Raw genomic sequence first — 27053 nt, forward strand, 5'->3', positions numbered from 1 at the left:
GGGATGAGGAATTTCTTCAGCCAGAGAGTGGTGAATCTGTGGAACTAATTGCAGGAGGGCTGTGGAGGCCAAGTCCTTGTGTGTTTTAAGACAGAGAGGGGTTCTTGATTAGTAAGGGGATTGCGGGTTATGAGCAGGAGAATGAGGTTGAGAAATGTCTTGGCCTTGATAGAATAGTGGAGTAGACATGATGGGTCAAATGGCCTCATTCTGTTCCTATATCCCATGGTCTAATACAGAGCCTTAGTGTGACCACACCTGGAGTATTGCATGCAGTTTGGTCTTCCTCCCTCAAAAATGATATATTTGTCACTGGAGTTTCACTCGGCTGTGACTGGAGGTGACAGGATTTGTATTTGAGGAGAGGTTGGTTTGCCTGGGCCTGTGTTCACTAGAGTTTAGAAGGATGGAGGGGAGGGATCTGATTGAAATGTATAGAAATCTAATAGAGCTTGACAGACTAGATGCAGTGAGGATATTTTCTCTGCTTGGGGACTATTTCATTAAATTTAAATTTCATCAGCTGCTCAGTGAATTTGAACCTGTACCTGACCAGTAGCCTGGCCCTCTGGATTGTCAGCTTGTTGATGTCACCATTTTGTCATCTTCCCCAGAGTTGAAAATTGTTCACTTTATCCACTAGGTTTTGAGTTGCAACCCATCACTGATTAAAAGTTGTATTTTAAATGAAGTGAATAAGCAGACAGTTTGATGTTCTAGCAAGTAATATGCAATATTTGCCAAGGAGCATGGGTAGTAGCCTGAACTACCTAATGTTGACAGCAATATTGAAGAATGACATAAAAAGTCTGTTTCTTTCCTACTGCAGTAGATTTTTACATCTGTAATGTTTGGTTTCAAAGCATACTATAGAGAATGCTTTTTTACATTTCTGCAACTTACAATTCAGATGCCAGATTGACTGGAAGAAGGGAAAGAACATCACAATGAAAACCATTAAAAAGAAACAGAAGCATAAGGGTCGTGGCACTGTTAGAACTGTTACAAAGACTGTCCCAAATGACTCTTTCTTCAATTTCTTTTCACCCCCTGAAGGTAAGTACGAGTAGAGTTGAAATGATTTGAATATCTTTGAATGTTTTGTAAAATTTCTAATTTGCTTTCTTCTCCTTTTGCAGTTCCAGAGAATGGAGAGCTGGTAAGTTGACTTACAGTAGCATAGTTGCCATCTTTCATTTTTTAACATATTGTAACTTCAGGTAGAAGATTGTGTTGTGTATAATTGCTTTTTGACAATGTGGATTTCTTAATACTTATCTTTTGTTATATGGGGCTAATTGATTACTAGATAACCCAGTTTTGAGGCAATGACTCAGAATGAGACCTTGCACAACAGTAAGGCATTTAATGGAAAAGTGGTTTGGTTGAATTGATTTAAAATTCTTAAGGGAGTACATTCTTAAATTGTTGTCTCACCTTGAGGAATAAAAGTTAACGTTTTGTGATGACAAAAATGGGTGGGAAAGCAAGTTCTGAGGGGGTCGTAAAGAAACTACAAAATGGTATGGGAAATTGTGTAATAATGTGGAGTACATTGCAAAAAAAGTGGAATAGTCCTGTTTGATAGGCAGAATAAAAAGCATATTATTTAAATGGAGAGGTTGCAGAGCTCAGGTGCAGAGGGATCTGGATGCCATCCTGCGTGAATCTCAGAAGGTTATATGTAATTGCAGGAAATGAGAAAAGCTTTTTAAATTGTTATCACTTACCACAAAGGGAATTGAGTACAAAATTAGAGGTTATGCTTAAGGTGTACAGGATGCTAGTGAAATTATATTTGGAATACTCTGTATTGGCCACCTCCATTTAAGGAAGGATGAAAGTGCATTGGCGGTAGTTCAAGAAGCTTTGCTAGACTAATACCTGGCATGGGGATATTGTCTTATTGAATAGACTAGGCTTATGTCTGCTGAAGAATAAGAGGTGACTGTTGAAACACACAACCTAGTGTCTTGACGGAGGGTGATTCCACTTCTGGGAGAATCCAAATCCAGGATTTTAAAAATCGGAGCCTGTTTAAATCCAGATAGAGACAAAAATTATTTCAGAGGGTATCAGGGTCGGTTGGAAAGTGGATTTGAGGTTACTCATATCGGCTATAGTCAGCTTGAATGGTCTGCTCCTAATTTGTATATCTGATTAAATTAGCATTACTGTTGGACTATTGAAAATTTGAGGTTTTTAATTTCTCTCATTGTAGGACGAAGATTCAGAGGCAATACTTGCTGCTGACTTTGAAATTGGTCATTTCTTGCATGAACGCATCATTCCACGGGCAGTGTTGTACTTCACAGGAGAAGCTATTGAAGATGACGATGATGATGTAAGCCCATTTTCCAAATTTCAGTCAAAGTAGTTATTTATGCACAGCTATCTTAGTGGATTGCCAAGAATGCCGTCCTCAGCTAACAGCGTATGGGGGAGAAAATGAACCTGGACTGTCCATTATGTTTAGAAATGATTGTGTGCCACAGAAGAGCAGAGTTTGGGTTTACAAGCTCTGTTCTAATATAACAGGAAATCATCTGTAACAGTGCATAATAAAAATTGCTGTCTAGCCACAGATATGATTATGGTGAATGATCTTAAATAGATGTACCAATTTTACTAGAAGATATTAACTACTGCTATTCACCCAAAAAAGTGGTAAATTCTCAACATGGGGAATCTCTAATTTTATTTTGCTGTCAATGCCCCTAACGATTCAAAAAATCTTCACGTAGTGTTAAATTAACATGATTCACAGGCCCAACAATGAGGTTGTCAGTATTTTTAAAATTCACTAATAAAGACATTTTGCATAATTAGCCACATGGCCTGGGGGCAGATAAAGTAACACAATTTCATTTGATATTAAACAGAAGTGAATGTTGTACTATTCAATTTCATGATCATTCAAAAGTGCTGCTTGAGTTGAACATTAGGTTATATGGAAGACTAGTGCATCACTAACTGCTCTCTACCCCTCCTGTCTCCTCCCCATAAAAACAGAGAGGCCCTTGCTAATAATTTACTCTGTTCAATTAAAACTGCAGTGCAACCTCTTTTTTTATCTTGGTCAACACCTTGCGTCCAGGGACAGTTAGTACTTTAGTATATGGGGCAGCAGAGAGGTCATAGAATCCCTACAGTGTGGGAACAGGCCCTTTGGCTCAACAAATCCAAACCGACCCTCTGAGCACTCCACCCAGACCCACCCCCCACCCCCCGTAACCCACCTAATCTACACATCCCTGAACATTATGGGCAATTGAGCATGGCCAATCTACCTAACCTGCACATCTTTGGACTGTGGGAGGAAACCGGAGCACCTGGATGAAATCCCCACAGACACTGGGAGAACGTGCAAACTCCACACAGACAGTCGCCCGAGGGTGGAATCGAACCCGGGTTGCTAGCGCTGTGAGGCAGCGGTGCTAACCACTGAGGTGTACGGTAGTTTCACTGGTTATCTAGAGCCTTAGTTTAGTGTTCTGATGAATCTCTAATTTTATTTTGAAGTCAAGGCACCAATACAAGAAACCTTTACATGCATTGTAAAGTTTATTCACAAGCCCTACAGTTCTGTGCAACTCCGGTTCAAATCCCACCATGGCACATGCTGACATTTGAATTCCGTAAAAGTCTGGAATTAAAAGCTCGCTCAGTGGCAACCATGTAACGTTTGCTGATTGTTATAAAGCCCCATCTGGTTTGTTAATAAAGGAATTCTTCTGTTTTTGACTTGGCCTGTCCTGCATGTGACTCCACACTCCTTCTGTGGTTGATTCTGGGCAACAAATGTTGGCTGAGCCAAAAGCACCCACATTCTGTGCACAAACACATTCTTGCTGTTTGTCTTTTTTTTGGAGCCAGGTCTCCATTATTGCCGTAACAAATACCAGTGTTACTGTTTGTATTTCCAGCTCATCAGTCTTAATCCGTATGTTTACTAGCTTGCACTTATAATAACATAGACTGGGAATGTCCAAGTGTTAAGGGTTTGGATGGAGAGGAATTTAAATGTGTACAAGATCATTTTCTGATTCCGTATGTGGATGCAGCTACTAGAGAAGATGCAAAACTTGACGTACTCTTGGGGAAATAAGGCAGTGACCGAGGTGTCATGCGGGGAGCACTTTGGGGCCAGTGACCATAATTCTACTAGTTTTAAAATAGTGATGGAAAAGGATAGACTGAGGCTAAAAGTTAAATTGTAAATTGGAGGAAGGCCAATTTTGACAGTAGTAGCCAAGAACTCCCAAAAGTTGATTGGGGTGGATGTTTTTAGGTAAAAGGACGGCTGGAAAATGGGAAGCCTTCAAAAATTAGATAACGAGTCAAGGTGACGAGAGAAATTGAAGTTTTGGTCAAGAAAAAGAAGCATATGTCAGGTGTAGACAGCAGGGATTGAGTGAATCCCTAGAAGAGTATAAAGGCAGCAGGAATATACTTGAGGGAAATCAGGAGGGCAGAAGGGGGACATGAGATGGCTTTGGCAAATGCGGTAAAGGAGAATCCAAAGGGATTCTACAAATATGTTAAGGACAAAAGAGTAACAAGGCAGAGAATAGGGCCCCTTAAAGATCAGCAAGGCCGCCTATGTGTGGAACTGCAGGAGATGGGGGAGATACTAAATGAGTGTTTTTCTAACGAGTTTACTGTGTAGAAGGATATGGAAGATAGAGATTGGGGAAATAAATAGCGACATCTTTAAATGTCCATAGAACAGAGGAGGTGGTGGTGTCAAATGTCTTAAAAGGCATAAAGGTGGATAAATCCCTGGGAGCTGATCAGGTGTACCCTAAACTTTGAGGGAAGTGATTGCTGCGCCCTTTGCTAAGATACTTGTATCATCGATAGCTACAAGTGAGGTGCTGGAAGACGGGACATTGGCTAAAGTAGTGCCACGATTTAAGATGGTAAGGAAAAGCCACGGAACTATAGACCGGTGAGCCTGACATCAGTGGTGGGCAAATTGTTGGAGGGAATCCTGACCGATAGGATTTACATGTATTTGGAAAGGCAAGGACTGATTAGGGATAGGCAACATGGCTTTGTGCATGGGAAATCATGTCTCACTAACTTGATTTGAGATTCTTGAAGTAACAAAGAGGGTTGAGGGCAGAGCGGTGGATGTGATTTATATGCACTTCAGTAAAACATTCAAGGTTCTGCATGGTACACCTGGTTAGCAAGGTTAGCTCGCATGGAATACAGGAAGAACTAGCTATTTCGATACTGAACTGGCATGATGGTAGAGGGTTGCTCTTCAGACTGGAGGCCTGTGACCAGCAGAGTGCCATGAGGATCAGTGCTGGATCAGTTGCTTTATGTAATTTTATAAATGATTTGGATGTGAACATAAGAGGTACGGTTAGTATGTTTGCAGATGACACAAAAATTGGCGGTGTAGTAGACAGCGAAGAAGGTTACATCTGAACAGGATCTTGATCGGATGGGCCAATAGGCTGAGGAGTCGCACATGGAGTTTAATTTAGATAAATGTAAGGTGCTGCATTTTGAAAAGGCAGGTCAGGGCAGGACTTGTATACTTGATGGTAAGATCCTGGTGAGTGTTGCTGTACAAAAGGGACCTTGGGAGTACAGGTTCATAGTTCCTTGAAAGTGAAGTCACAGGTAGACAAGATAGTGATATGCTTGCCTTTTATTGGTCAGTGCATTGAGTGTAGGAGTTGGGAGATCATGTTACAGCTGTATAGGATAGTTAGGCCACTGCATGCAATTCTGGTTTCCCTGCTGTTGGAAGGATGTTGTGAAACCTGAAAGGTCTCAGAAAAGATTTACAAGGATGTTGCCAGGGTTGGAGGGTTTGGGCTATAGGGAGAGCTGAAAAGTCTGGGACGATTTTCCCTGGAATGTCAGAGGCTGAGGGGTGACCTTTATAGAGGTTTATAAAATCATGAGGGGCATGGATAGGGTGAATAGCCAAGGGATTTCCTCTGGGGTGGGGGACCCCAGAACTAGAGGACATAGGTTTAAGGTGAGAGGGGAAAGATTTTAAAAAGGTTCCAAGGAGTGACTTTTTGACGTAGATGGTGACGCATGTATGGAATGAGCTGCCAGAGAAAGTAGTGAAGGCTGGTCCACTGGCAACGTTTAAAAGGCATCTGGATGGGTATATGAATAGAAAGGGTTTAGAGAGATATGGGCCAAATGCTGGCAAATGGGACTAGATTTATTTAGGATATCTGGTCAGCATGGACAAGTTGGACGGAAGGGTCTATTTCCATGCTGTACAGCAGTATGACTTTAACCCTGAATTAATTTTGCTGTATTTCTCCTTTAATGTCCCTCTGACCAGTTGCTTCCTGTTCTCCTGATTTTACTCTGCCAATCCTTTATGCACCATTTTTTTTTTTTTTGCAAATGAATCAATGTATGGTCTTGCCTGTTCTCCTGTTTGACATAACCATGGTGTAGCACAGTCAGGCTTGAACTCCAGTTCTTTCTTATTGTCTCGTTTTTTTATCCTTTGATTCCCTGACTACAGAGGTCTGTCTGTCCCAGTAGTAATTTATTTATAGCTAACAAAATTGACCTAACCAGTGTCATCAAGTTGCAGTGTGAGGATAATGCTTGCATATATGCAAACTCAGGACAAAGTCCAGACCATTGTCAACACCTTATCGGAGGCACGTGAGAGCATGGATCTCGCCTTTAAACATCTGCAGGGTGAAGGGCCTCCTCAACCTGGCCCAGCATTGTAGAGCAAACCCCGCGATCATCAAGATTTGCAGGAAGGCTTTGGAGATTGTTGGCCACTTCCAATACTGCAGATATGTAGCTCTGAGGCATGGGCTGTCTACGGCAGACACCTCAAGGCCCTGGAGAAGTACCACCAACACTGCCTGCGCAAAATCCTGTAAATCTGCAGAGAAGAAAGACACACTAACACCACCATCCTTGATCAGGCCGATATCCCCAACATCTGACACCAGCAACCCCGCATGACTGATACAAGCCTCCCTAAGCAGGTGCTCTAATCCCAGCTCTGAAATGGCAGGCAAGCCCCAAAGCATCACTGACCAAGTACAGAACACCTACCAACATCTAGGAATCACTAGCTCAAGACCAGCCAAAATGGAGGAGGAGCATCTAGGAATGTTTCGAGCACCTCGAGATTTGCCAACAATAAAAAGCGGAAGGCAGGTGAAGACCGCGAAGGAGTGCGCTGCCATACCAACATGCCCCTTCCCACAACCACCAAGTGTAACAGAGTCTGCAGAAGCTGCGTTGGACTGTTCCCACCTATCGACTCACCCTAAGACTAAAAGACAGTCTGCGAGGAACTGCTCATGATGGTAGCCAACAAAGTATCAGAAATGATAACTGCAAATTCAGTTCTGGCAACCCTGCAAAGTCCTGTTTATTAACATCTGGAGACTAGTGCAAGAATGTGGAGAACTGCCTAACTGACTAGTCAAGCAACAGCCTGGCATAGCCTTGCTTATGGAATTATACCTTAGGCGCACATGTTACAGATGACATCTGCAGGTCTGTGTATGTTCTGTCCCTCTGACAGGACAGGCCCAGAGAATGTGGTGGCACCATGGTATACAATTAGGAGGAAGTTCGTATGGGTGTCCTCCTCATGCCAAGAGCTCATTACGTTTTATGGAATCAGGTCAAACATAGACAAAGCAATCTCCTGTGAAGAACCATGTATTGTCCCATCTTCAGCTGATGAACCATTTGATGGGAGCGTGAAGGGCGCAAAATGTACTGTACACGGGAGACTTCAAGGCTGGAATCAAACCCAGGTCCCTGGTGCTGAGAGGCAGTAGTGCTTGCTATCGTGCAGCCCTAACGTAAATCCTTAACGTTAACTCTGAACCCAATGAAGTCTTGTGGTTTCAGCCCATTGGGCTGTGGATTCTGAATCATCAATCCAGTTCACCTGAAAGTGGAGCTTAACGTAATGATACTTATCTATGTACCTAGTTATTGAAGAAATAGTCATAGTCATACAGCACAAACAGTCCTTCTGCTCAACCCGTCTGTGCCATCCAAGTTTCCTAAACAGACTTAGTCCTGTTTGCCTGCACTTGGCCCATGTCCCTCTAAACCTTTCCTATCCATGTACTGTCCAGATGTCATTTAAATGTTATAACTGTACCTGCATCCACCACTTCCTCTGGCTGCTCATTCCATATACGCACCACCTTCTATGTGGAAAAGTTACCCCTCAGGCCCCTTTTTTTCAATCTTAAACCTATGCCCTCTAGTTTTGGACTCCCTGAGCCTGGCAGAAAAGACCCTCGGCTATTCACCTTATCTATGCCCCTTGTGATTTTTATAAACCTCTGGGGTCACTCCTTGACTTCCTAGGCTCCACTGAAAAACATCTTCGCCTATCCAGCCTCTCCTTATAACTTGAACCTTCCAGTCTTGGTAACGTCCTTCCTATAGAAGAATATCCTTCCTGTAAAAGTGTGACCAGAATTGTACACAGTACTCCAAATGTGGCCTTACCAATGTCCTGTACAGACGTAACATGATGTCCCAACTCTTGTACGCAGTGCTCTGACAGATGAAAGCAAGCATGCTAAATGCTGCCTTAACCACCCTGTCCACCTGTGACCTCACCGTTCTTTACTATGTACCTGCACCCTATCCAACAACCTTCCCCAGGGCCCTAGCATTAACTGAATAAGTCCTGCACTGATTTGTCTCACCAGAATGCAATACCTCGCATTTATCTGAATTAAACTCCACCTGCTATTCCTCGGCCCACTGGCCCAGTTGATCAAGATCCCATTGTACTTAACCACCTTCACTGTCCACTATACTGCCAATTTGGGTGTCATCCACAAACTTACTAACCATACGTCCTGTATTCTTGTCAAATTTGTTTCCATATAAGATGAACAACCTTGGACCCAGCACCAATCCTTATGGCACATTGCTGCTCACAGGCCTCGTGAACAACAGCCATCTACCGCCACCCTCTCTTGTACCGTGAAGCCAATTTTTTTTAGCCCGTTGGCTAGCTGTCCCTGGATCCCATGTAATCTAACCTTACTAACCAGTCTTACAAGGTTCTGCATGGCAGTGGCCTTGCGAAAGTCCATGCAGACAACATCTACCGCTCTGCCCTCATCTGTTGTCTTGGTCACCTCTTCAAAAAACTCAAATTCGAGAGACAATGTCCCACACGCAAAGTCATGCTGTCTATCCCTGATTAGTCTTTGCATTTCCAAATGCATTTAGACCCTGTCTCTCAGAATCCCCTCTAACAACTTGCCCACCACTGACATTAAGCCCACTGATGTGTAAGTTTCCTAGGATTTCCTTGCAGCCTGCCTTAAACAATGGCACAACATTAGCCACCCTCCAGTTTTCGAACACCTCACCCGCAGCTGTCGATACAAATATTTCTGCTAGAAGCCCTGCAATTTCTACCTTGGCTTCCCACAATGTTCGGGGATGCACTTGATCAGATCCTGGGAATTTATCTAATTTATGCCTTTTAAGACCTCCAGCACCACCTCTTCTGTAACATGGACTCCTTTTTCAAGACATCATAGTTTTACTTCCCTGATCTCAGTAGATTCCAAGTCTGTCTTCATGGTAAATACTGACATGAAATATTTGTTTAGGGTCTCGCCCATCTCCTGCAGTTCCGCATACAGATGGCCTTGATCTTTTAAGGGGCCCTGTTCCCTCCCTAGTTACTCTTTTTTTTTCCCCCCTTAATATACTTACAGAATCTCTAGATTCTCCTTTACCCTATCTGCCAAAGCTATCTCATGGCCCTTTTTTAATCCTCCTGATTTCCCTCTTAAATGTACACTCCCTATACTCCTCAAGGGATTCACATGATCACAGCTGTCTATACCTGACATATGCTGCCTCCGTTTTCTTGACCGGAGCCTCAATATCTCTGGTCATCCAATGTTCCCCACTCCTGCCAACCTTTCCCTTCACACTAACAGGGACGTGCTGGCCCTGAACTCTTGTCCTCTCGCTTCTGAAAGCATCCCGCTTGCCATACGTCCATTTTACCTGTGAGCAGCCTCTCCCAATAAACTTTTGAAAGTTCCTGTCTAATAACCTCAAAATTGGCCTTGCCCCAATTTAGAACATTACCTTGTGGACCAGACTTATCCTTTTCCATAGCTATTTTAAAACTACTAGAATTATGGTCACTGGTCCCAAAATGCTTCTCCATTAACACCTCAATCACTTCCCAAGAGGCAGTTACGTTTTTTCCCCCTTCTCTAGTACGGCCATTTAAATATTGATTGAGTTTTCTTGAATGTGCTTAACAAATTCTTCCCTATCCAAGCCCTTAATAGTGTGGCAATCCCAGTCTATGTTTGACATATTAAAATCCCCTACTATTACAGCCCTATGATTCTTACAAGCATCTGTGATCTCCCTACATATTTGCTCCTTAATTTCCTGTTAACTACTGGGGGGCCTATAGTACAATTCCATCAAAGTGATCACCTCCCTTATTTCTCAGTTCCACCTACATAGTTTCACTGGATGATTTCCCGGTAATATCGTCTAAGTACTGCGGTGATGTTTTCCCTAAGCAAGAAAATCATTTCCCCCCACCCCACCCCGCTCCACTTGTGCCTCCCCTTCTATCCTCCTCCTCGCACCTGTACCCCAGAACATTGAGCTGCCAGACTTGTCCCTCCCTTGGCTATGTTTCTGCAATAGCCATGATATCCCAGTCCCATGTTCCTGTCCATGCCCTGAGTTCATCGCCTTACCTGTCAGGCCTCTTGCATTGAAATAAATGCAATTTAATTCATCAGACTTCCATCGTTCTGTTATGCTGTTGTCTGCCTTGTTTATTTAGCTACTTTCTTTAACTTCTGTACCAGCTTCAACCTTCCGTCTTGACTCACTACAGCTTAGGGTCCCATCCCCCTGCCAGACAAGTAGCTCTAGCAAATCGCCCCGCCAGGACATTTGTTACCCTCTTGTTTAGGTGCAACTGTCCCTTTTGTACCTCTGCCCCCTCAACCAGCAACTCAGCCATGCATTCATCTGCCTTCTCGTTCTATTCCTACTCTCATAGCGCCTGGCACCGGGAATAATCCAAGATTACTACCCTCCAGATCCTGCTTTTTAAACTTCCTGACTAACTCCCCTTTATTCACACATCCTGCAGATATAGTTGCCAGGGACACTTGACTGCTTCTTGATCTCCCACATCCATTAGGAGAAGCATACCAGTCCACTGACTGCCAACTCTGCTCTTTTAACAACTGGCAGACTTGGGGAACAAAAACAGCCTTGCCTTACCCTTACCTTGCTGCACACCCTCAACAAAGACTGTGGGTGGGGGTGGAGGCATGGGGCAGAAAGACCCTAATCCACCCTATCCATGCTTCCCCTAATTCTATGTACTTCTATCGGGTTATCCCTTAGCCTCTGGCACTGTAGTGAAAACAATCCAAGTTTTTCCAGCCTCTCCTTACGACTGATTACACTTCAATTTAGGCAACATCCTGGTAAATCCCCTCCCCCCCAACCCTCTCGCAGGCTCCTGAAAGCCTGTCCACCATCTACAAGGCACAAGTCAGGAGTGTGATGGAATTCTCCCCACTTGTCTGGATGGGTGTAGCTCCAACAATACTCATGAAGCTTGACATCATCCAGGACAAAGCAGCCCCCGCTTGATTGGCACTACATGCACAAGCATCCACTCCCTCCTCCTCCAACACTCAGTACACACTGCTGCTACTATCTCCAAGATGCACTGCAGAAATTTACTGAAGATCCTCAGACAGCACCTTCCAAACCCACGGCTTTCTTCTAGAAGGACAAGGGCAGCAGACATGGGAAGACCACCACTTTCAAGGTCCCCTCCAAGCCGCTCACTATCCTGACTTAGAAATATATGGCTGTTCCTTCTGTCGCTGGTTCAAAATCCTGGAATTCCCTCCCTAATAGCATTGTGGGTCAACCTACAGCAGGAGGACTGCAGCAGTTCAAGAAGGCAGCTCACCACCACCTTCTCAAGGGCAACTTAGAGATGGGCAGTAAATGCTGGGCAGCCAACAACGCCTACATCCCACAAGTGAATAGGAAGAAAAAACCAGAACTGCATACAGTACTCCAAATGTGACTTAGTCAAAGTTTTTTGTAGCTGCAACATGACTTACTAGCTTTTATACTCCGTATTCTGACTGAAGGCAAGCATGCCATATACCTTCTTTACCGCCTTATCCACTTGTGTTGCTACTTTGAGAGCTATAGACTTGCAGCCCAAGATCCCTTTGTATCTCAATGCTCCTAAGGGTCCTGCCTTTTACTGTCAACTTTGCTTTTGCATTTAACACCTCAATGCATCACCACATGCTTGCCCAAATTAAACTCCATCTGCCATTTTTCCACCCAACATTCCAACTGATCCATGTACTGCTGTACCCTTTGATAACCTTCCTCACAATTCACAACTATATTTATTTTGTCTGCAAACTTGCTAATCTATGGCTCTACCTGTGCCTTCATGCAAATATATTTATTAATTACCAACAACAGAAGTCCTAGGACTGATCCTTGCGGAACACCATTGGTCACAGACCTCCAGTCAGACAACACTCCTCCACAGTAATCCTCTGTTTTCTATGATCAAGCCAATTTTGTATCCAACTTGCTAACTCACCATGGATTCCATGCGATTTGATCTTATGGACCAGTCTATTGTGAGGGAGGGACCTTGTCAAATGCTTTAGTCAAGTCCATGTAGATATTATTTACTATCCTCATCAATCATCTTCACTTCCTCAAAAAACTCAATCAAATTTGATTGAGACAAGACCTCTTCCCCTCCCACACAAAGCTATGCTGGCTATCCTTAAGTCCATACTTTGCAAAATGTGAGTAAATCTTGTACATCAGTCAATCTCAACTGTTTGCACTGTTATACAGAAATCTTAATAAGTAGATGTATTGTCTGTGAGGCTACTTCCATCAAAGGAAGCCTTAAATGTTGCTACAATATTGCTATCCATGTCCTTGGTAGTGGATATGCACCTGCCTTGATATCTGGGTCCATTATATCTTTGTTAAGCACAAAATTTAAAGGGCTTTCAATTGAGTTCTTAAAATTATGCACAGTTAAACATTTTGCAAATAATTCGGTGCTGAATGGTGGTGTTAGAATAAGGCTGTTGAAAACAAACAAATTGCTGGTGAAACTTAACAGGCCTGGGTGTTTCCATGGAGAGAGAAACAGAATTAACATGTTTAACAAATGCTGCCAAACCTCCTGAGTCTCTCCAGCACTTTCCTTGTCTCATATTTCCAGAATCTGCCTTGTTTTGCTTTCATAGTAATGAAAATGACTCGGGTTATGCAAACAGACTTGATAAGTCTGTACAGTTCCCACTATGGCAATGATTCTAATTGAATATGGAATGGAAATATCAACCTGAAAATTTCCTTTTCTTTCACACAGTACGATGAGGAGGGTGAAGAGGCAGATGATGAGGTAATTGTTTTCCATTTTATGATGGGACAGTTGCTTGGGAAAATGTTTCTACTGACAATAGTGCAAATGAGCATGTCATCCATAGTGGTTTGTTTGTCCTGCTGACTCTAGAAAATGTTAGATCATTTTCATTGTCCTCTTTATTTTAAACAGGAAGGGGAGGAAGAAGCAGATGAAGAAAATGACCCTGATTATGACCCCAAGGTGGGAATTTGAATTAACTTCCTGTTTTTAAAAAAAAAAAATAATTTCCAGAAGTGCTAGTGCCATGCAAAAACTTTATGTACATTATTTGTGAATGTGAGCATTACTATGAACTATTTTATACACTCTTACTTTTTATTGGGGTTTTCAATTGCAGCCAACACTGAAAATGATTTTGAACCATTTTTTCCCCAAGTCTTCATCCAACTAAACTATGTACAGAGTGGTGTTTGCAGGTAAACCTGCTGTGAGCAGTATTAAACAGAGCAGAAATAGGCCTGTCATGTACCATAGTCTCTTCTTTTGAGTTGAATAAAGGTGCAAAATTGCTAAATGTTACAGTTATAATCTGGTGAGACTTTGTCAATAGAGAGACTAGAATTTGCACTTGTTCTCCTTGAGCAGAGAAGTTTAATGGAGATGTCATGAAGGATTTTGATTGAAATAAGAAATTGCTTCCACTGACAGAGGCTTGACAATCACAGGCCACCAACTAAAAATAATTGGCAAAAAGTACCAGGGCTGAGATGAGAAATGTTTGTATTGCATTGTAATCTGCAATGTAGTGTCTGAAAGGTTACTAGAAGCAGGGTTCCTTAACTTTTCTTTTAAAAGTGATTCAATGACTATTTGAAGGGGAATCGTTGCAGGGTTATTGGGTAAGAACAGGAAATGAGACTATTCTGATAGGTTTTCCCAAGGTTCTGTATGGGCACAAATGCCTTCATTCTGTGCTGTAGTTTTCTGGTTCCAGAAAGATGAAAACCATGAGTGTGGAAGAGAAATTGGAAGTTGGCTACCCAAGACCTGGGTTGCTTTGTCAGATATTTTCCTTTTGCGCTCAAGAATTTGAGATACTAACAATACTGATGTATTTAACAGGTTGGATTTAATGAAGGGAAGAAAATCTTCTTCAGTTCTCAGAATTTAGATTTGGAAAGAAAACATACTGGAGATGCGTGATTGGGAAGATTAATACATGACAAATTAGAGATTATGAAAGGACATCTGCAAATGAAAAGCCACCTCAATATAAAACATTAACTCTCTACATAAAAATGTGTTCTAAATTATATGGGGCATAGGGTAGACAGGAAGGAAATTTTCCCTTTTTGGAGGCATCAGTGACTAGGGGCATAGATGTAAGGTAAGGGGCAGGAGATTTAGAAGTGGTGAGGAGATGCTTTTTCATTTACAAGGTGGTGGGAATCTGGAGTTCACTGCCTCCAAGGCTGGTAGAGGCAGAAACCTTCAAACATTTAAAGAACGATTGTTGACTTGCTCGCTGAGCTGGGAAGTTTGTTCATAAAAGATTCGTGATCATACTAGGTAACATCATCAGTGTTCCTCTGGTGAAGCATGGTGTTCTGTCCCACTTGCTATTTGTGTTTCTCAGTTTGCTGGGGTGGATGGCATCACTTCCAGATTTGTTTCTTAGTGGTTGGTATTTGGGGTCCAGTTCTACATGTTTGTTAATGGAGTTCTAGTTTGAGTGCTAGGACTCCACAAATTCTTGTGCGTGTCTTTGCTTGGCTTGTCCTAGGATGGCTATGTTGTCCCAGTTGAATTGGTGAGCCTCTTTGTTCATGTGTATTGAAATGAGTGATAGTTGGTCATGTCTCTTGGTAGCTAGTTGATGTTCATGAATCCTGATGGCTAGTTTGTCCTATGTAATGTTTTTGGCAGTCTTTTCATGGTATCTTGTAAATAATCACAAAGGTGTCTTCCACAATTTGTGATCGTCAAATGCTCTAAACTGGAGTAAACCCATCTAGTCATAAACAACATCCTCACTGGCATAAAATTCACCAGGGAAGAGGAGAACAACAACAAACTTGTCTTCCTGGGCGTAATTGCCAACAATGAGCTCCAGACCAGTGCACAGGAAGGCCGTCCGTATGGATCAGCAACAACAGCAATCATCCCAATACCCACAAACAGAACTGCATCAAAACACTGTTCAAGTGAGCCACAACGCACTGCAGCGCCCCGGAGCTGTGCAAAGCCGAGGCAGAACACCTATACAGCGTCTTTAGAATTAATGGTTACCTGAAAAGCGTAGTCCGCTGATACCTACACAACAGGATGACAATATGTCCAGAGACACTGGTCACTGTATCATACATTAAGGATATATGAGATGACCGCCATCATTGCTAGCTCACAGACCGACAGCTACTGACAAGAATAAAGGATCCAACAGCCATAACTAACACAACCAACGTTATTTACAAGATACCATGCACAGACTGCCAAAAACATTACATAGGGCAACCTGAAAGAAACTAGCCGTCACAATTCATGAACACCAACTAGCTACCAAGGGAGAGAACCAACTATCACTCAAAGAGGGACACCAATTCAACTGGGACAGCGTAGCCGTCCTATGACCAACCAAGCAAAGACACACGTTACCATTCCTGGAGGCCTGGCACTCAAACCAGAACTCAATTAACAAACACGGAGCTGGACCCCATATACCAACCACTAAGAAACAAATCCAAAAGTGATGTCACCCACTCCAGGAAACCGAGACGCACAAATAGCAAGTGGGACTCCACACTGATGCTTCACTGGAGGCGCACTGATGATGGTACCTAGTATGGTGATGAAATGTTTGTGAACAGACTTGCCAGTTGGCGAGCAAGTCAACAACAACATCAACAACCTAAGCTACAAGTCTTATCAAAAACCTTGATTTTAAAGAACTGTTTAGATGTGCACTTCATGCCAAGGCATACAAGGCTATGGGCAAAATGCTGGAAAATGGTATTAAAATAGTTGCGGTTGTTTTTGACCAGCGCAGACTCTAGCTTATTTCTGAGCTGTAGATCTCTATGGCATTGACTCTGTCCAGAGTTGCTGCCTGACCTCCCGAGTTTCTCCTGCATTTTCAGTTTGTAGTTGGTTTGTTGGATCCATTGTGTTTTGCTTCTGTTTCAGAATTGATGAGTTTCTGTTGGGCATGAAATGGTGTGACGCTAAGAGTGTTTAGATCAAGGAGAACTGAATATGTCACAAAATGAGCTGATAGCCAAAAAGCTAGATGTTGAGAAAACCAGTAAACACTCTGGTTTGTTAAAATTGATGTAATTCTGTCATCATTCTGTAATATTTCTAAGAGCTCTCAATTTTTGTAATTCAGCACAATATGATTTAAAGTGAAGGAAAGGCCTTGTTTGTAAGTTGATTAAAGAACATAGTGAGGTATTGTCACAAATACAAAAAAAACTTTGTCACCCAACATTTGTGGCGTGCATGTGCAATAGTTATTGCTCAGCTATCAAAGGTGAAAATATTTTCTCTACAAAACATATTTGCACTCCTTGTGAAAGTGAATCTCCATGTTCTGGATATACCTAACACCAACAAACCCATCGACTCCCACCGTCACCTGGACTATACATCCTCACATCCTCCTTCCTGTAAAGACTCCATTGCATTGTCCCAGTTTTTCCATTGTATCTGATCCGACTATAGCAGCTTCTACAAGAGGGCCTTGAAATATCTACCATCTTCCACAACTGAGGATTCCCCACCACCATGGGTGACAGCAGCCTCAGCCATGTCCTACTCATCTTCCGCACTTCTGCCCTCACCCCTTCTCTTCCCTTCACAACACCAATAGGGTCTTCACTTGCCACCCTATCAGCATCCACATCTAAGGGATTATTAGCCACCATTTTTGCCTCCTCAAATGGGGCTGCCATCACCAGATATACATGCCTTTTTCAGCCATCCACACGGACTGTTCTCTCCAGGGCACCTTGGTTCACTCCTCCACTCCCAAATCCTCCCAATACCCTCAAGGCACTGTAATACCTGCCTGTTTGCCACCTCCCTCCAAGCTTCCAGATGCACCTTGCAGGTGAAGCTGTGATTTATTTGTACTTCACTCAGAATAGTTTATTGTATTTGCTGTACACAATGTGGTCTCTACTGGGGAGAAAAAGTGCAGACTGTATGACAACTTTGCAGAACACCACCTGCTTTCTATCCACAAAAATGATCCTGATCTTGTGATTGCCTGCAACACACCACCGTGTCCCCTGACCAACATCTGTGTCTCAGACCTGCTGCAGTGAAGCATGGCGCAAGCTGGAAGAACAGCATCTCGTTTTCCATTTGGAAACTCTGCAGCCTTCTATCGAGGACAATAATTTTAGGGCCTGAACACCTTCCCCATGTCCTTAACCCCCACCACCACCACCACCACCACCACCAAACCCAACACACCAGGCCTTATCAAGTATGCTGCTACCACAAACAACCCGTTGTCAGCTACTAATGTCCCCATCAGCTCTTGATTCTCCCAGGTTAACCTTTTCTCTTCACAGATGCTGCCAAATTTCCAGCAGTTTTTGTTTTTATTTTTATTTCCAGCATCTGCAGTTCTTTGGGTTTTTTGTACATAGCACCTCCCCAGTTTCTGCTTAGTGCGTACATAATTTACATGGAGTAATTTCTAGTTCATTCTTCTTGAACTGGAGATTGTTGGGCACTTAGCAACTGCTTGTTTAACATGGAGAACAGAGCTCAAAATATCAATAGCTTTTCACTTCGAAAACTGCATTAAATTCAGCAGTTTAACGTGAATATATTTCCTTATTAGTGGCTGACTTAGGTGAAGTGATATAGATTAATGGTGACAGATTAGTGGGATGGACGACAAATGCTACAGAAGAGAGAGTGAACTTGAGAAGCAGTCTCGAGAACTGGATGGAAGTATTGGTTTAAGGTTTGCGAAAGTGAATGGGCTGCAAAAAATTGCTACATGTGGCTTTTTATTTGGGTGGGCATATACACATCTGAGAGGCTGGTTAAAAAGGAGGAGCATACAGGTACCTATTGCTTATTTGAAAATCAGGGCAACTCTTCCAAGATTTTAAGTGCTGAATGAATGGTGAAGGTTTTTGTTGTATTGCTAGCTTTTTGGGATTTTCTCAATGGAATTTTGTATTCGGTTGATGGGCCATATGTTTTTGGAAAGGGCTAAATTTGCAAATTGATAGATCTGTTTTGAGGATAAAGTGAGAGCTCAATTGAATGGCAATAACAGTGAGCTCAGTGACCAAAAGGGAGATGAGAAGAGAGCTTTTATCTGGAAATTCTGTCCAGATGTTGAATACTTGAGAGTCCAGGCTTTGGGGTATGCCAAAATAAATCGCCAATACAGGTGCTGCAGCATGTTTCTAAATCTGATGTAGAATTTTTCACACCACAGGTTGAAATTAAGACTGTGGTTGGACTCTGCTTCTCAGCAAAGAAACGTGAGAGCCAGTAGAACATTTTTAATTGATTTCCTCTAGGCCACTACACCCAGCTGTAATTGCACATTCCCCTTCTTCACCACTCTTGCAATAATTCCTCAAACACTATAAGCTGTTGCATTTGTCTAATGTTCTGGGTCAGTGGTATTTGGGCTGATTGTCACTTTCTATATATAACTAGATAAACATGCTTAACTACTGTAATAATGGAGGATATAATTTATTTTGAGTAGCGTGTAATGTTCAAAAGAACCCAAATTTAATTTTGCCTTTGGGATTTATTTGCGCTAAGATGTATACTTCAAATGTTTTTAACAGTATGAAATAGCATAATATTGAGATTAGCTGTAATAGTTGGGAAATTATATATAGACTTAGGTATATATCTATTGCTGATTTTAATTCCTGTTGGAGTTTCAAAATCTTTACTGGCTTCAAGTCTTGTACTTTCATGTCAGCTGCTCTCTGAATTTTTCCTTACTAGGTTTAAATGATGGCTAGAAATTACCCTACCCCTGGTAGGTAAGGCTTGCTGATCTTTATTATATAATACTTTTCACTTAACTAACTGACTCTACATGTTTTTGCTTTTGTCAAGTACTAATTAGTGAGAGTGGCACTTTAATCTGTCTCTTATAGCAGTAATGACCGGTTTTATCAATATCCTGTTTTGTTTTTTTTTGAAAAACTGCTATACAAAAACATCATATTACTACAAGCAAAAGGACAGACTAACTTGGAAATAGAGTTTTAAATCAATTTATTGTGTGTGCTGTATTCAACTTGTGTATGAAAGTGATTTTAAATGTTAGTGTTGGAGCTACTTAAACTGTCATTTGAATATTTAATAGTGCAAAATTCGAGCTTTCACGAGTTGCTAGATTTTTTTCCACAAAATCACGAAGTACTGGCTCTGGTCCATAATCAATCATAAATTCTCTTAACTCATGCATGCATATCTCTAGTTCATTATATAGAATCATAGGAGCAGGAGTAGGTCATTCAACCCCTCAAGCCTGCACCACCATTCAATGTGACCATCTTACTCAATATTGTAATCCCCCCTCCTCACCCTTTCTATATCTTTCCCCCTACCCCAGCACTTGATCCCTTTAGCCATAAGCAACATCTACGTCCTTTAAACAATGTTTTGGCCTCAATCACTTTCTGTGGTAGTGAATTCCACAGGCTCACCATTCTCTGGGTGAAGAAATTTTTCCCCCTCTCAGTCCTAAAAGGTTTACCTTTCATTCTTAAACTAAGAAATTCTTGTTCCTGTACACAGTTATTCAATTGATAATGTCAGCTCCTGCAACATGCACTGGTTATTGTGGCACTTGTCACGTTTATTGCTGCTGTAACCTTATCGTATGCTTTTTAGAAATCCAAGAATACTACATCTGTTCCTTTTTATCTACACTACTAGTTCATCCTCGAACACAATGACCCTTTTGTAAAACCACGTTACATTTAAAAGACCTTTGGATGAATACATGAATAAGAAGGGTTTAGAGGAATATGGGCCAAATGTTGGCAAATGGACTGGATGAATTTAGGATATCTGGTCGGCATGGGCGAGTTGGACTGAAGCGTCTATTCCCGTGCTGTACATTGGACTGTATGTTGCTTTTGTCTGATCAGTTTGTATTTTTCTAAATACATTAAAACTTCCCAACGATTGTAGTCACGAGCTGCCATTTTGTTTTATTTCTTTTCCCTCCTTTCTTGAATAGAGGTTACATTTGCTACCTTAGAATCCCTCTGAAACAGTTCTAGAATCAAGGGCATCTTTAGAAAACTGTAACCTGTTACCAGGCCATCATGTTCTTGGAATTTTGCAGTATTTCCCCTAAGTTTCTTCATACCGTTTCTCAGTTAATGACTTTCAATTCCTCACTTGTTAGCCCCTTGGTTATCCCTTATATCTAGTATGCAATTTGTCTTCTGTGAAAACAGACACAAAATATTTGATCCATGTCTCTGCTGTTTCCTTTGTTGCCCATTATAATACTGTCTTTTTTCCCTCCTGAAGGACTAGTTTACTGGTCAAAATTGGGTCACAATTTTGAAAAGCCATGGGTATCTGATGCAGAATGAGCAAATCTTAAACAGTTGCAGTTTGTCAATACTGACTGTTTTACTTGCTGGACCCCTTGAGCATAGTTATAAAGTATTGGTAAATAACACAAGCAATTGTGGGGTAAAAAATTGATGCTGACTAGTAATGAGAATAAGCTGTGGTGAATAAAGGAGTGGACTTATTCAAAATTTATACAAAAAATGTTTTGGGACTAGGATAATTGCTATGACTTCTACACTGCAATTTCGGAATGTCACTTTTGGACTTGATATGTGATTCTATTGTATTATGGTCACTTAATTCCTCTGAATCTTTTACTGAGAGACTGTCTCATTGCAGCATATTAGATGTAAAATGGTTTCATCTCTAGCTGGTTCCACAGTGCATTGAACCAGGAAACTATAACAAAAACATTTCACAAGCTCATGTACCGGACCATCTTTGCAGCTTAAATTAAGCTGCTTCCCCTGATCAGATACAATCTTCACTTCCCTTGCTAGCCACATCTTTAGATGTTTTTGCCTTCTAGGAATACATTCTATTTATTCATTTTTGTGGGATGTGGGTGTCGCTGGTTGGGCCAGCATTTATTGCCCGTCTCTAGCTGCCCTTGAGAAGGTGGTGGTGAGCTGCCTTCTTGAACCGCTGCAGTCCACCTGCTGGGGGTTGACCTACAATGCCCTTAATGAGGGAATTCCAGGATTTTGACCCAGCGACAGTGAAGGAATGGAGATATATTTCCAAGTCAGGATAGTGAATGACTTGGAGGGGAGCTTGAAGCTGGTGATGTTCCCATATCTGGTGCCCTTGTCCTTCTAGATGGAAGTGGTCGTGGGTTTGGAAGGTGCTGTTTGAGGATCTTTGGTGAATTTCTGCAGTGCATCTTGTAGATAGTACACACTGCTGCTACTGAGCTTTGGTGGTGGAGGGTGTGGACGTGGTGCCAATCAAGCGGCTACTTTGTCCTGGATGGTGTCAAGCTTCTTGAGTGTTGTTGGGGCTGCACTCATCCAGGCAAGTGGGGAGTATTCCATCACACTCCTGACGTGTGCCTTGTAGATGGTGGACAGGCTTTGGGGAGTCAGGCGGTGAGTTGCTCGCTGCATTATTCCTAGCTTCTGACCTGCTCTTGTAGCCACTGTGTTTATGTGGTGAGTCCAGTTGAGTTTTTGATCAATGATAACTCCCAGGATGTTGATAGTGGAGGATTCAGTGATGTTAACGCCATTGAATATCAAGAGGCAGTGCTTAGATTGACCATCATCAGTAAGAAACATAGCCTGGCATTTGTGTGGTGTGAATGTTCCTTGCCAGTGGTTAGCCGAAGCCTGGATATTGTCCAGATCTTGTTGCGTTTGGACATGGACTGCTTCAGTGTCTGAGGGGTCACAAATGGTGCTGAATGTTGTACAATCATCAATGACATTCCTACCTCTGACCTTATGATAGAGGGAAGGTCATTGATGAAGCAGCTGAAGATGATTGAGCCGAGGACACTACACTGAGCAACTCCTGCAGAGATGTCCTGGAGCTGAGGTGACTGACCTCCAACAATCACAACCAGTTTCGTATGTGTCGGGTATGACTACAACTACCGGAGAGTTTTCTCCCTGATACCAATTGATTCCAGCTTTGCTCGTGCTCTAATGCTACCCTTGGTCACGTGTTTTTGAAAATCGAGCATTTAAATGCTAACCGCAGCCTATCTACCATCAAGCCTTTTAATGTAGTTTTCCAATCCACCTGGAAAGGAAACAGTCATAACTTGGTGGCGGGGAGGGGGGAGTTGCAAGTTGAATAATTATTCAAAAGCATGATTGTTAATATTTAAGATAACAAGGTGTAGAGCTGGATGAACACAGCAGGCCGAGCAGCATCAGAGGAGCAGGAAAGCTGACGTTTCGGGTCAAGACCCTTCTTCAGAAATTTCAGCTTTCTTACTCCTCTGATGCTGCTTGGCCTGCTGTGTTCATCCAGCTCTACCCCTTGTTATCTCAGATTCTCCAGCATCTGCAGTTCCTACTATCTCTGAAACATTGTTAATATTTGTAATTTTTAAAATTTTGTTTTGAATTATGCTCCAATGGAGTTCTCATAGGCAAATTTGACTAATTATAGTTTAGTTTGAACTTTATTTTTGATGGAGAATTTACTTTTAAGGAATGTGAATTGTTAAATAAACCAATACTTTTCAAATAAGTAATAAATTCAAGTGCCTGGGAGGAACAGGTATGAAATTTAAAGAATTTAAAAGTAAACATGTTATTTATCATGGAACTCAAAGCCATGATGCTGGCTGAAGAATCCCAATTTCTGCCTTCTGAACTGGCAAGGTTGTGGAGCTTGTGTAATTTGTCTTGCTAATATAAGCACTTTTCAATAATGCTGCCATGTGACACTGGGTCTAAAGGCAGAACCACATGTGATCCTGTTGAATATTTCCAAACCACCAACTGCTGATTGCAGTGTGGGCTGAGTGCACACAACAGTCCAGATGCAGCAGCTGGCAAGCCTTGCTCTGGAGCAGAGGTCTTTCTTAACAAATGCTGTTAGTCATCAGACGTTGGGTGTGCTTGTGTTCAGCAATGCCAATGGGGAAGTTATAGCTGCTACAGCTGGAAAAATTGTCCCAGTTCTCATGATCAAAGGATCATTAGCTGAGAATGGGGTTGGGTTGTGGGGAAATGGATGATCAGTGGCAAGAACAAAGGATGACTCACACCCTGCCCTGATGTATTTTCTAACCTGCAGCTGGGATAATCTCATCAGTGAGTTGGGAAGATTGACCTTCCATTGAGCTCGGCTCCAGTGGGGAGGGTATAAGACCTTCAGTAAGAAAGCCTCATTTAATGCCCTTCTTGTCTTCAGGCTTGCCGCCAGCAAGAACAGAAGAGTCTTCCAAACAGTAACAAATGGGGATGGGAGGAAACATTAGTTCCCTCCACCGCCACAATGGGCCTTCCATTCAATCTTGATTTGTCACTTTGCATCCGTTTTCTTTAATTTTTGGTTTTAGACTAATGGCCGTTCTTGACTGAACACAAAACCTACCCAGTTTTCCAACTATAGAACCTTCCTCAGTCCTGTGAGAGAGCTACTTTAAGGGACTGTGATGATATGTTAAGTAAACATGCACTCTGAATTGCAGTTCTTGACCTATTGACTGCAATTCCAGTTCCAAATAGATTGATCGAATCTGTTGAGGAAAGTGGCTTGCATGATGAATCTTCAACTGTGCAGTGCAATGTGACTTTTCCTGGTCCCCAGCAATGGTTAAACTTGAAACTCTTGACGTCTGTGGCTATTTTAATTTTGGCTTTAGTAATGTGTAACAAGGGCAGTGAAATACTTGAACCCAATTATTACAGTGGCTTCTTAATTGAATTGGCACATCCTGATGAGAAGACAACTTGTTCCCATCATGTCACTAAAAACAGTTTGTTGAGAAATTCTGGATTAGCTGTAATTGTCAGCAATCCTGGTGTTCGGGAAGCAGATTTTGAAAGACCAACTTGTGTTATATTGTCTCTGATATAAAATACTGCAAAGCAGCTAACAAAAATATTATCAAACAACTTGACACTGACAAAATTGCAGTTACTGGTCCTAGTATCTCCTTGTTCTGCTGAAAGAAATAGATTTTAAGCAGGCTCTTAAAGTTGGAGGGAGGCTGAAAAAATTTTAGGAGTGGAATTCAAGGTTAGGGCTAAAACAGCTGAAGAGACCGCTCCTAATGTTGAAACTAAATGTGTAAGAGACCAGAATTGGAAGAGCACCAAGGTATTCAGTATGGAAAGCTGCAAGTGGTACACATAGGTTGGGTGAGGCTATGGAGATATTTTATTGGTGGGGGAGCGGTGGATGTTTTGAGCAGATTTCTTTTGGCATCAGGATCCTGAGGTTTGGATTTCACTAAATGGCAGCTGACATGTGGCACATTGAAATTTTACTTTCTTCTGTTTGCCCAAGCTGTCTCCTGTTCCACATGTTATACCACCTATGAAGATAATTACTAGTGCTGCTGTATCCAAGATAATGAAACGTCTATAAGGACTACAGTGGAGGCCATGTATGCATTAGCATGAAAGTCTGTGTAAAGCTTCAAGGTGTGCTGCAGAATTTTGAGTCTGCAATGCTTGCTAAGTCATGTTTGACAATATTGGTAACATCTATCCTTTTGGTAGTGTTGGCATGAATGCAGATGTTTACCAGAGTTGGAGTTTTATAAACAGACTTGGGTGCATGAGACTTAAGATTTAAAGATGTGCTCTTCCATCCAAAATGCTTTATGCTTTCTGTTGCCTTCAGTAAGTATGATCAATTCATGGCTGTCCCAATTGGCAGCTAAGTCTGTTTGTCTGTGTATGGCTGGGGAATGTGAACTTTTGCCTGAAGCCTCGCTACATACTGCATCTTGGAATGGTGCGATTATTTACTTGAATTCTAAGAATTGTGACTAACATGACAATGTTTCATACATTGTGCTGAAAGTAGGCCTCACTCCTAACTATCCTTCAGGAATTCTCGAAGAAAAATAACTGCAAATGCAAGCAATTTGAAATATAGAAAAAAAAACTTATGTACTGTAGTCAAGCAATGTCTGTGGAGGAAGAAACTGAGTTAATGATTTACCAGACATAGGAATGATTTGTTTTCAGCAACTGCGAATGTGGAAAGGGTGAAGAAGAAGGGGAAAGGCTGATGGGGTGAAACATAGGAGAGATTATATGAAGAATAGTGGTATACTGAAAAGAAACAACATTGGTCCAGAAGAGGTGGTGTTCCCAAATACTGCCCTTTTAAACCAGTCTTTTATTAAATGGCCCCATGGCTGTCTCCTTCCCCTTTTGTGTCACTTTGTCCAATCGTTCTAATCTCTCTCACCTTCCCTTTTGTTGTACCTTCCCACCTTCTCTGTCTTTATATTTGCTCAAAACATTGTCTGAACAAGAAAATAATTAGAGACACAAAGTATCATCAACCTGAAATGCTGAATGTTTCTGTCCACATGAGCTTCTGACCTGTTCATGTTTCCAGCATTTTCTGCTTTGTGTATCAATTGAACTAATAATTTGTTGATTACCTACCTAGTATGGGGTGGTGGTGGCATAGTAATGGTAAAGTTGATCAAGAAATCCAGGCTAATGTTCTGTGGACATGGGTCCGGATGCCACCATTAGGGATGGTGAAATTTTTAATTTTAATAAATCTGGGATTATACAATACAATGCTAGCCGAATGGCAATCGTGTAACTATTGTTTAATTATTGTTTTTAAATAACTTTCTGGTTCACTGTTGTCCGTTAGAGAAAAATCTGCCGTCCTTACCTGGCCTGGCCTGGCCTGGCCTGACCTGACCTATGTGACTCCAGACCCACAGTAATGTGGTTGACTCTGAATTGTCCTCTGGGCAATTGTCCTCAAGGGATCAGCAATAAATGCTGGCCCAGCCAGCAACACTCCCATCCAATGAACAAATAAAATAAACACAAGTTCTTTTGAATGTATGTTGGTATCTGTGTGCTGAGTGCTTTCCTTCCTTACCCCCTTCTCTCAATTTGTTTTTTCATTTCGTTCCAAAAGAGACATGGATTTCAGTGGCTTCTTAGGCCAGGAGCCTCTTGAAAAGCTCCTTCAGTGCGTAAATAGTCTTCCAGAGTATTCTTTTATTTGGAAAATGTATTCACTTGTGTGGGTGCAGATAATAGAATTCAGTGAATCAAAATGTACCAAGAACAAGTAATACTCGTCCTTCAAAATTTAGTTTCCCTCCACAATTAGTGCAGTAGATTACTTTAGAATGTAGAACAAACTGTTTAGTGAAGGTATCTAATTGCAGTTCAACATTAATTCTTTTAAGGGTCACTAAACAAATATTGTAGAAGGCTACTTGTAGCACTTCATTTTCGGGCTGTTTGTTCTGCTTATGATTATTCTCGTGTTTTTTTTTTCTCCCTTTGCCCTCTCTTCCCCCTGCTTCTTCTCCTCCTAAAGGATTCATGATTAACCAAAAAATGTT

The 27053-nt window shown here is 41.9% G+C and overlaps 1 protein-coding gene across 8 annotated transcripts in view; it reads left to right on the forward strand.

Moving 5' to 3' along the window:
* The window catches only part of nap1l1 (nucleosome assembly protein 1-like 1), a 164022-nt gene that overhangs the window by 75235 nt on the left and 61734 nt on the right, over positions 1 to 27053 (forward strand). For 2 of the 8 annotated variants that reach the window (XM_048608043.1, XM_048608039.1), the window contains exons 7-12: positions 911 to 1056; positions 1140 to 1159; positions 2222 to 2344; positions 13448 to 13480; positions 13634 to 13684; positions 19439 to 19476. In XM_048608043.1, coding sequence (XP_048464000.1) covers positions 911 to 1056; positions 1140 to 1159; positions 2222 to 2344; positions 13448 to 13480; positions 13634 to 13684; positions 19439 to 19444 — 379 coding nt within the window. In that variant the 3' untranslated portion in view covers positions 19445 to 19476. Of the gene's footprint in view, positions 1 to 910; positions 1057 to 1139; positions 1160 to 2221; positions 2345 to 13447; positions 13481 to 13633; positions 13685 to 19438; positions 19477 to 20335; positions 20638 to 27053 lie in introns of those variants that run through there. The other 6 variants (XM_048608042.1, XM_048608045.1, XM_048608046.1 and 3 more) reach the window with 5 other exon arrangements.

This window comes from Rhincodon typus, chromosome 18, assembly GCF_021869965.1.
Source record: "Rhincodon typus isolate 14 chromosome 18, sRhiTyp1.1, whole genome shotgun sequence".
Classification (NCBI taxonomy): Eukaryota; Metazoa; Chordata; class Chondrichthyes; order Orectolobiformes; family Rhincodontidae; genus Rhincodon; species Rhincodon typus.